Source organism: Globicephala melas, chromosome 16, assembly GCF_963455315.2.
Source record: "Globicephala melas chromosome 16, mGloMel1.2, whole genome shotgun sequence".
Lineage (NCBI taxonomy): Eukaryota > Metazoa > Chordata > Mammalia > Artiodactyla > Delphinidae > Globicephala > Globicephala melas.
Genome location: NC_083329.1, coordinates 48,017,619 through 48,027,896, shown reverse-complemented (window position 1 = coordinate 48,027,896; position 10,278 = coordinate 48,017,619). Strand labels below are relative to the sequence as shown.

Here is a 10,278-nt window from a genome sequence, read left to right as displayed (position 1 = left end):
TCAAGTTAAGTCTCAGAAGGAAAAAAAAAGCACGGGGACAACAAAGAGAGGAAGTAGCCTGGGCCGGCCCACCCGGTGAGTCTCGTCCGGCCCCCCTCACCCTCGGCCTGGTCCCCACAGGGGCAGCCAACAACGCAGGCCAGTTCCCGTGTGCCCTGGGAGGACGCGGGTCTGGGACACTGGGGGTGCGGCAGACACGGGGGGAGGTAGCTCCACCAAGCGTGTCCCCATGGGAATCAGGAGAACCGCACCAGCACAGAGGCGGGGCAGCAGGAAGCGGTCGGATCAGCCTCAGGGAACCTGCTGCCCATCCACGCTGGTGGCCAGGAAGTGGGGGGCACTCGTGCCTACTCAGCACCTCTCACCACTGGGCAGTGGGAGCCAGCAGACGGGTGGAGGCTCAGAAGGACAAAGGAGCTGTCCTAGGGTCGCACAGTCTGTAGCTGGGGCCAGGGCCTGGGTCAGCTCTTTGTGGCTCAGCTCCCCAACCTGGACTTGCCCGAGCCCCAGGATGGGGGCATCCGTGGTGCTGGTGAGAAGTTGGGTAGCCCAGGCCAGTCTGGGAGGTTGGCCACTCTTGCCTGACAGACCGGCTTGGTCCTGACCCCTGCCCTACCTGGGACGCTGGTAAACAGAGGCACCTACCCTCTCTGTGCCTGCCCCCCTCTGTGACCCCTCTCTGCCCCAGATGCACACAGATACAACAGCCCCAGGCCTGGGAGCACCCAGTCAAGGCTGCCCCTGTGGGTGCGCAGGGCGGCAAATGAATGAAGGGCAGTGATGGATAAGGATGTGTCCGGCCCTCTGTGGCCCCTCCAGGGAGGGCAGGGGACAGGAGGGGAGGGTTGAGCCAGCAGGGGCTCGGGAACCCTGGGAGAAGGGGGCGGCGAGCCTGCTTCCTCCCTCCCTCCTTCCCCGCCCCCACCCCTGGGCTGGCTGGGCTCCCATCAGCCGCCGCTGCATCATCATTATTTCATTGGCAGCAATAAGAGGCAGCAGTAGGGACAGCAGCTGCGGCAGCACTCGAGCCAGCTCCAGTCACAGTTTGCCCGGGGAGTCAGGCCCCCGTCCCTGCCCACAGCCATGGATGTCTTCAAGAAGGGCTTCTCCATCGCCAAGGAGGGTGTGGTGGGCGCCGTGGAGAAGACCAAGCAGGGGGTGACAGAGGCTGCTGAGAAGACCAAGGAGGGCGTCATGTATGTGGGTGAGTTTGGGCGTGGCAGGGCCTGGCGGGGCAGGGCAGCTTGGTGGCTGCTCAGTTACCTGGGCCTGACTTTATCCCCCAGCCCCTGGGAGGCGTTTTGAGAGGGATGAGGACGTGGCAGTTGAGTCAGGGTCTCCCAGCCCTGGAGGACCGCCATTCTCCCGCACACCCCATTGTCTGTTTGGCCTCCTCAGGGCCCCAGGGGCCTCTGGGACAGAACAGCAAGGGAGGCACTTAGCCCTCAGACACACCTGTTTGTGCGCACACAGATGCACACACCAGCGCACACCAGCGCCCCCGCCCAGCATCACCCACAGGCCCCCTAACTCGGGTAAGAAGCCACACTGAGCCTGGAGCCCCGCGGACTGAGCAAGCAGGGGCTCAGCAGCCAGGCCACGGGCCCCCACCCCGCCCAGAGGGAAGGGGCGCGTCAGGCGAGATGAGACCAGCCCTCAGTGTCCTGTCCAGCCTCCCATGCACCCCACCCCCGTCAGCTCCTTCCGAAGAGGAGGCTGAGCCGATGACTCAGCTCTCGTTGACCCTGTCCTGCGCTGCTTCCGAGGCCCAGGCCATACCCACATGAGGTCCAGACCCTACCTCAGGCCTGGTCTCTCTCGTCCCCCCATCCTGTCCTGTCCACTTCCCATCCGTCCCCTTCCTCCAGACACAGCAGGAAGTGGCCTTTGAAAGGATGGCCGGCCCCCAGACACCATCCTTACCTCCCACTGACCCTGCAGCTTGTCCAGCTGTTCTGTGGTGTGTTTGCCTGGCCCACTCCCCCACTCCCAACACCAGGAGTGGGACTGGCCTGACGCCTCCACTTCCTCCACAGGAGCCAAGACCAAGGAAGGTGTTGTGCAGAGTGTGACCTCAGGTGAGGAGCCCCAGTACCCGGGGACATGGAGGCTAGGACATGCAGGGACTTTTGCACCCTGGTGCTAAAGGCCCAAGCCCAGGCACCTCCTTTCCCCCCTGCTGTATACGGACCCAGATTTCTCCAGAATCTGGGGCTAGACCCAGGGTGGACTGCCCCCATCGTCGTCAGAGCTCCCCTGGAGTCAGAAAGGGGACAGCCTAAGGTCTCCAGTAGAGCCAGCATTTTGAGCGCCCTGGGAAAGGGGCTACTCTGGCCTGACGGGAAGGCCAGGCCTGGGTGGGGTGGGGTCAGGGCCAAAGCCAGCCAGATTCCTCGCACAGTGGCTGAGAAGACCAAGGAGCACGCCAACGCCGTGAGCGAGGCCGTGGTCTCCAGTGTCAACACCGTCGCCACCAAGACCGTAGAGGAAGCAGAGAACATCGCTATCACCTCCAGAGTGGTGCGCAAGGTGAGACCTGGTCCCCAGCCCTGGCCCTCAGACCTGTCCCATCCTTTCCCCTGGGCCCCAGGGAGGCCAGCTGGGGAGGAGGCACTATCACCCCACTGACATACAGGGGAATGGAGACTCAGGGGCCCTGGTCTGCGTTTGGTGTTGTCACATCCATTAAGTCCTGGAATCCCTACGACCACCCCTGTGAGCAGAGCTGTGTGGGGCCCAGTTGGAATGAGGCTCAAAACCACATTCTCCTGATGGCGCTCAGCATTTAGGAGACACCCCATTCCACTAGCGAAAGCGGGGTCCTGAGGGCCCCAAGTGGTGACGGGCGGCCTCCCACGGGCAGTGGACACCAGCTCAGAGCTGCCAGGTCACCGCCAACCCAGTGTCCAGCCTCCCTCCGGGCCTGGCGGGGCAGGGCCTCCTCCAAGGAGCAGCAGGGAAGCAGCGCCCCCTGGTGGCGGAAAAAGAGTGAGGGTTCTGACCACACCCTCTGCCTCCACCTTTGCGAGCGTGCGTGTGTGCGTGCTTGTGCCTGGTGTGAGTGTGCCCGTGTGTGTGTGTGTGTGTGTGTGTGCGCGCGCACGCACACGTGCCGGGCAACAGAGAGCACAGGAGCAGGGGAGCACTCCCAGGGGGTGGAGGCTAGCTGGGAGAACTGTCCCAGAACCCACCACAGAAAGACTCTGCTTGAAGCATTTTACACCTACTAACTCATTTCTTTGGCCCCAAATCCCATGAGACAGGGTGTGGAAATGAGGCCCAGAGAGATATGGTAATCAAGGTCCCATGGCTAGTCTGAGTGAGCCTGCAATTCTCTGGGCAGCCTGGGTCCCGAGACTGTGCTCTGAAAGGGAGACTCTGAGCAGGAGATCGGGAGATCATGGTGGGAGCATTGTGGGCAGGAGGTTTTCCTATTCCAGAGATGTGCCGTCTCAGCTCTGTACGAGGCTGTGCTTTAGAAAGCTCTCCTACCTGGCACAGGCCCCGAGGGGCCTGTAGAGTCCCAGGCACCCAGCACTAAGAATCCCTGCTCCAGGGAGTGGGTGGGTGGAAGGGTAGGGGGTCACCCTGCCCCTGGCTCTGGGGGCAGCACCAAGGCGTCTGTTTCCAGGGCCAGCACAAGGTCTCCGGATCCTAGGAACAGGCAGGTGCCCTTGCTCCTGGTTCCCAGCTCTGCCTCGTCCTAGCTCTGTGACCTTGGGAAGCTACTCGACCTCTCGGGGCCTCCATGTTTTCAGCTGTAAAATGCCTGGGGTGGGGGGAGGGTGGGGCTGAGAGTATCCATTTCACTGGGCTGAGATGATGCAGGGAAATGGCCCCCATGAAGCAGCTTCGCCTTGCTCGTGGTGAGCACCCGACAAAGGGAGGTGACTACATCATCAGTGCCTCTGGGCACTACCCAAATGTACCCCAGGAGATCCGAGGCCCCTCCCTCCCCCATCCCCCAGCAAAAGAGGCCTTGGGATGGGGCCAGGCTGCCGCTGCACCTCTGAGCAGAAGCCTGGGCACTCCTCTCTGACTTTGGAGGAGGGCTGGTGAGCCCATGGAGCTACCCCAAGGAAGACATTTCCTGGTGACACCCAAAAACCAGCCGTGACTCACCCTCCAGTGAACCGTAGAAGGATGCAGCACTGCCAGTCTGTCTGACCGTTCATGCCACTGGCCTCATGCCCCCACCCTGGGGCAGCAGGACTAGGTAGGCGGCCACCTGTCCTTTGCCTGGAGAGCCTGCCCCAACTCTGGCTGCCCCAGTCCACCAAGGGGCAGGATGGCCCCATGGTAACAGAGAGGTGGCAGGACCCTCCAGAGGTCGGAGCTGAGACTAGTGTCCAAGCTGATCACCCAGTCTGGCCCGGCCTACCAGCTTCACACGACCACCCCCAGGCAGGCCGCCATCTCAGGCAAGCGCCTGGCCGGGTGGAGGTGGATAGAAGGAGACAGGAAGTGGGAGAGGACCGTATAACCGCTGCTGGTTCCAGCCAGACCTGCCTGAGCCCAGTGCCCATCCAGGAGGCAGGGAGAAGGAAAGTGGGTGGCACTCATGCTACTGGGATAGGGTTGGGCCTGGAGCAAGCCAGACCTGATCCCTGCAAGCCTCACTGCTTTGACCTCCGAGACCTTAAGCTGGATACCTGGCCTCTCTAGGCATAGGGTCCCCATGTGAATGGTGATAGCATGCACCTCCTCCTAGGGCTCTTTGGGGTCACAGGAGGACAAGGGTATGTGATCATGTGATTCAGGAACGCTGAGGGTGGGATCAGGCCTAGTGCTTCAGGGGCCACTGCCCACTCCACCTCACTGGGCTTCCTCATGGAGGAGGCCCAACCAGGGACTGTCAGTGACTCAGCATCTGCTTTTGGGGGTGAAGCTGGGCTCAAGGGTACTTGGTACCCCCGGCAGGCCTTGGCATCATCAGGCAGAGCCCCCGCTGTGAATCTTTACGTGAGGCTCTATCACCTCCAAGGTCAGTCTGGCCCTCATACCTCTGTCACCTCCAGCCCTCCACATAGAGCAAGATGATGAGGGCCTCTGCTCATCTTTGAGGCCAGGGTGACAAGGCCCTGCATGCAAGGAGCTGGGGACTCTGTGCCCTCCACCTGGTCCCACATCCCCTTTGCTTTCCCACAGGAGGACCTGCAGCAACCTGCCCCCTCGCAGGAGGACGAGGCGCCCAAAGTGGAAGAGGAAGTGGCTGAGGCGGTAGGACCTGGGCTCCTGGTGTTACAGGGGGGTCCCTGGGCAAGCTGCTTCCCTCCTGGGGCCCCAGAGCCCTCAAGGGAGCCTCTTGACCTGCAGGCCCCTGAGCCTGAGTGTGAGGTCTCCTCATGGATGGCCCCCTCAGGGCAGAGGGGCACAGATGACACCTGTCCCCACCCCGCCCAGGGTGGCCACTGAGGGCTGGGGCCCCAGAGCTGTGTGTGAAAGTCTCTCTCTCTCCCAGACCAAGAGTGGAGGAGATTAGAGGGCTGCAGGTGAGCTCGGAGGCCATGGTCCCCACGTCCTCCCCTGGCTGCCCACAGGCTAGTCCTCCCATGCTGCCGCCACCACCATCACCTGCCTCCCTTTTTCCCTCACCCCCTCTGGTCCTTCTGACCCCACCGATGCTGCTATGAATTTTTTTTTTTAATGATTCCAAATAAAACTCAAATCCCTACTGCATACCTGCTCAGGCCTCCTGTCTGTGCTGCCTCATTCATGAAGATGCCCTCTGGGCCCTCCTGGGAACAGGAGCTGGGCCAGGTATGCTACGGGAACACCTGGGCGTTTCTGGAACCTACTGATAGCGGGCACTGCCTTCAGGGAGTCCCCCTGCACCGCCACCCCGCCATTGCCGTTTTTTGTTTTTTGTTTTTCGGCCATGCTGCGTGGCTTGCAGGATCTCAGTTCCCCGACCAGGGATTGAAACCAGGCCACCCCCACTGGTTTTTCACATGGAGGTGGCAGCCCTGCTTTTGGCTCGGGCAGACACCTTCAAGGACACACTGTCCGCTGGAGCATGAGGCCGGGATGCCCCAGGTTTTGAGCTTTGGCTCACCCTCTGAGAATGGACCCCACTGACGACAGAGGGTGAGGATGGGCCTCCTGGGCCTTCCCTCCACGTGTGTCCTTGGTGGAAAAGTTCCTTCTGGGAACAGGGACACCTAACGCCCCTCCCTGGAGCAGATGGTAACTTTCAAAGATGGTTAGTCTAAACCCATAGTAGGGACTCTTTGCATCCTCCTCTGCGAAGAAGGACGTGACCCCAGGGTTCCTCCCGCCTGGTCCCACCCAGCCTTGAGCTCCCCACCAAGCTGGACCTGGGCTTTCCCTTTCACCGAAGAGTTCTGTCAAGTATCATTAGAAAACACAACAGCTTAGAAGCAGAAGAGCCAGCCTCCGCCTTGAGAGAAAAAGAGTAAAAACAACATTTGTTGAGCTCCTCCCAGGTGTGGGACACTGTACTGAGTGCTTTACCTCCTTTAATCCTCAAAACAAATGGCACGTCCCAGTTTCGTTGAAAATGAACTGAGAAACAGTTAAATAACTTGCCCCAGGGCACAAAGCTAGGAAGCTGGGACCCGGGCAGAAGTCCAGGTGGCCTCGCTCCAGAGCCAGGCAGCTGATTCCCATGCTCTGCTCCGTCCACCCGGACTGCGGGGGCTCCAGTGGCGTTATGGCAGATGCTGCCACCCCCAAGGTTTCAAAACAACCCGGGGACCAGGGTGGTCGTCGTCCTACACGAAGGGCTATTGGCATCACGCCCTGGAGTCTCGTCAGAGGTGCCTGAGCAGAGAGCAAGGCTCCCTTTCCTTTGACAGCCAGTTTGGGTTCAGAGCATCTAAGTGGCTCGCCCCAGCCCTCCAGCCCTGGGTGTGGGCACCAAAACTTGAGTCCACACCACCCTCCCACCCTGCCTCTGTAGTGGGGAGCAGAGGTCAAGGGCAGCCCTGGGGGCTGGGAACCAGTCAAACACAGCTGAGCTTCGTTGTATCCCAGCCTGCCGGTCATGGGTATCCACGGCTGAGGAGGCAGAAAGGAGCAGTGAGCTGCTGCTCTTGCAGCCCCCAAACCCTACCGTGGGAGGAATGAAGGGTCTGGAAGAGGTGCGGGCAGTCCCAGGTGTTCCTGCTCCGGGCTCAGACACTGCTCATCAGCAGGCCTGTGCGTGCCCCAGGAGGAGGGCATCTGGGGCCTGGGCTTGCGGGAGAGAAAGCGGGGAGGAGCTGGGCCCTCTCAGGTAACTGGGGGAGGAGGACACCTAGACTCGGCCCCTGGGGTCCCAGTGCCCTCTCCTCTGCTGAAGGAACCTGGGAGGGTCCCTGCTGCTTGCCCCCCCGCCCTCACCCCCATATTCAGGGCCAGTTCCTGTGATCAAACAACAAGGTCTGCCCGGTCCAGGTAGCCTCTTCCCCATCCCATGGGCACTGCAGTGCTCTTTGCCTTTAAGCCCCCTATTATGTGCTGTGGGATCTGTGGGGCTGCACCTGACTTCCCTAGAGGAGTTACTGCTCTCCCCCCATCCTCTCCTTATCCGAGAAGCGTCAGGCACCCTGTCCCTTTTTTTTTTTTTCGGTAGGTGGCAGTTTTGTTTTATTTTTTAATATTTATTTATTTATTTTGGCTGCGCCGGGTCTTAGTTGTAGCACTTGGGATCTTCATTGCGGCATACGGACTCTTAGTTGCGGCGTGCATGTGGGATCTAGTTCCCGGACCAGGGATAGAACCCGGGCCCCCTGCATTGGGAGCGTGGAGTCTTACCCACTAGACCACCAGGGAAGTCCCAGTAGGTGGCAGGTTTTTTGGGGTTTTTTTTTGTGGTACGCGGGCGTCTTACTGTTGTGCCCTCTCCCGTTGCGGAGCACAGGCTCCGGACGCGCAGGCTCAGCGGCCATGGCTCACGGGCCCAGCCACTCCGCGGCATGTGGGATCTTCCCGGACCGGGGCACGAACCCGTGTCCCCTGCATCGGCAGGCGGACTCTCAACCACTGTGCCACCAGGGAAGCCCAGGTGGCAGTTTTAATAAGAGAACTTACATATGAGGCTTGTCTTGGGCAGCCACAAGATGAATAGATCTCTGCCCCAGCCCACCAAAATCTTAAAAGTTAACAGAGGACTTAACTCGGGTCAGTCATATATTCAATCCAGAGGGTTTCAACAACACCTTACTCTGTCAAGGCTGTGTTCTTGAAATGGCCGCTGGTATGGGAATTGCAGGCAGGACATACATTCCAAGGACAGGGGAGGGGGTGAGGAGCCTCTGATTGCCCAGGTCCAGCTCGCAAGGCAACCAACAGTTACACCCTCTTGATGACCTCTTCCAGCATTGCTGTAACAGATTTTTCAATCATCTACCAAGTATCAGGCAAGGTGCTTGACTCTAGGAACCAAACTAAGCAAACTAGGTATGCTCTCTCCTCTCCAATTGCTCGGAATCTTGGAGGTGTCAGGGAGGAAGAAATTTTCCTTTACCTTTCTAGGTTCTTCTGGCTGGTTCAAAGAATCATACTGACATGAGACAGATTGACAGGAGAAAATCAAAATTTAATAGCGTGTATACATGGGACAGACCCAGGAAAACTGAGTAACTTGTCAAAATGGCTGAAGCCTTCACCTTAAATAGCATCTTCAGCTAAAGACAAAAGAGGATCTTGGGGCTAGAGATTTGCGGAAGAAGGCAATTGACGTGGAGATGGAAAAGCAAACGTTCGGTAAATAAATGTTTGCTGGGCCATGTACGACAATGGGACACAGAGAGGAATTTTAACAAATAGACTTTTTTCGGTTCCTCCCTGTCTACACACCTAGTTCATACTCTAGTTATTTACGGCGATAGCTCTATTCCTGTAAGGCCCTCTCTCTAAATTCAGCTAAGGGGAAAGATCAAAGTTTTTCCCTGAGTCTTTTGGGCCTTGATTGTTTTCACCTTGAAATAACTGGCTTGCCAAAATGACATTTTGGAGTGTCAAAGTTTGCTCTCCTACAGAGGGAAGAGAGAGAATTTGAAAAGCAATCACTGAAGTCTGGTGTCATGTTCGGGAAGTACAGAATGCTGAGAGGCCCAATCTGGCATACTTCATCTAATCTGTGATAGTTAAGGAAGGCTTCCCAGAGGTTGTGATATATACTTTTTAAATTAATTAATTAATTTATTTTTGGCTGCGTTCGGTCTTTGCTCCTGTGCGCCGGCTTTCTTTAGTTGTGGCGACTGGGGGCTACTCTTCGTTGCGTTGTGCAGGCCTCTCATTGTGGTGGCTTCTCTTGTTGCGGAGCACGGGCTCTAGGGCGCGCAGGCTTCAGTAGTTGTGGCGCACGGGCTCTAGAGCGCAGGCTCAGTAGTTGTGGCGCACGGGCTTAGTTGCTCCGCATGGGGGATCTTCCTGGACCAGGTCTCAAACCTGTGTCCCCTGCATTGGCAGGTGGATTCTTAACCACTGGACCACCAGGGAAGCCTGTGGTTGTGATATTTTCGATGAAACTGGAAGGATGAGTAAGAATTAGCAAGATTAAGGGGGCCTTCCCTCCCCCCACCTTGAAGGACCCTCAGCTGAGTGTCAGGCATCCATCAGCCCAGTTAATCCTCACCGTAACACTCTGGGGAGATTCTGGTATTGTGCCCCCACTGTCAGGCTTGATGAGGCTCCTTGAGACACTGAGGCGCAGAGAGATGAAGGAACTTGCCCTGGGGGTATGTGAACCCAAGAGGTCTGACTCCGGTGCCTGAGGCTTTACAGCCACTCAACTGTCCGTTTTGTCGTCTGCTTGGGCCCAAAAGCCCCTCCCAGAGAGGCTGCTGCCTCCCAGTCTCGCTCCTTGCCCACTGGGCCTGGTGCCAAATAGCAACAGCAGCTCAGTGGTGAGCTAACTTGGAGCCGTGTAAAAGGCCTTCCTGGCTAAAGGGACTGGTGCTGCTGGTGGTTTTTCAGGAGGGCTGGCAGGCCTGGGGCAGGGTCTGGGCGGGCCTCGCCGGAGTCCAGGAGGTACCATCAGGCGGCTCTGCAGCGCCTCCGTGCTCGGGGCTGGACCAGGCTCAAGGCCGGGAGGGGCGGGGCAGGGCGGGGCAGCTGCTTTCTTAGTCTGCGTTTGGTGTCCCATCCCCCCACCTGATCTCAGCGCCTGCCCCTTCCTCTTGCCCGGGAATCCTTCTCCCTTAATCAATTTCGTGTGTGTGTGTTTCCATATACCCCACACCAGGGGCTGACCCTCCAAGGCTTATCCACCCCTCCCCACGCATTACAGGCAGAGCTTGGGCCAGCCGAGTGGACCTGGGTAGGTGGGAG

General features: G+C 58.8%; 1 protein-coding gene across 2 annotated transcripts in view; it reads left to right on the top strand.

Annotated features, from left to right (window-relative positions):
- Window positions 1-56: 56 nt before the first annotated feature.
- The window catches only part of SNCG (synuclein gamma), a 32,666-nt gene continuing 22,444 nt past the window's right edge, over window positions 57-10,278 (top strand). The window contains exons 1-5 of one of the 2 annotated variants that reach the window (XM_060286399.2): window positions 57-75; window positions 984-1,204; window positions 2,037-2,078; window positions 2,402-2,529; window positions 5,149-5,220. In XM_060286399.2, the coding sequence (XP_060142382.1) occupies window positions 1,084-1,204; window positions 2,037-2,078; window positions 2,402-2,529; window positions 5,149-5,220 (363 nt within the window). In that variant the 5' untranslated portion in view covers window positions 57-75; window positions 984-1,083. Of the gene's footprint in view, window positions 76-983; window positions 1,205-2,036; window positions 2,079-2,401; window positions 2,530-5,148; window positions 5,221-5,461; window positions 5,680-10,278 lie in introns of those variants that run through there. The other variant, XM_030862814.3, reaches the window with a different exon arrangement.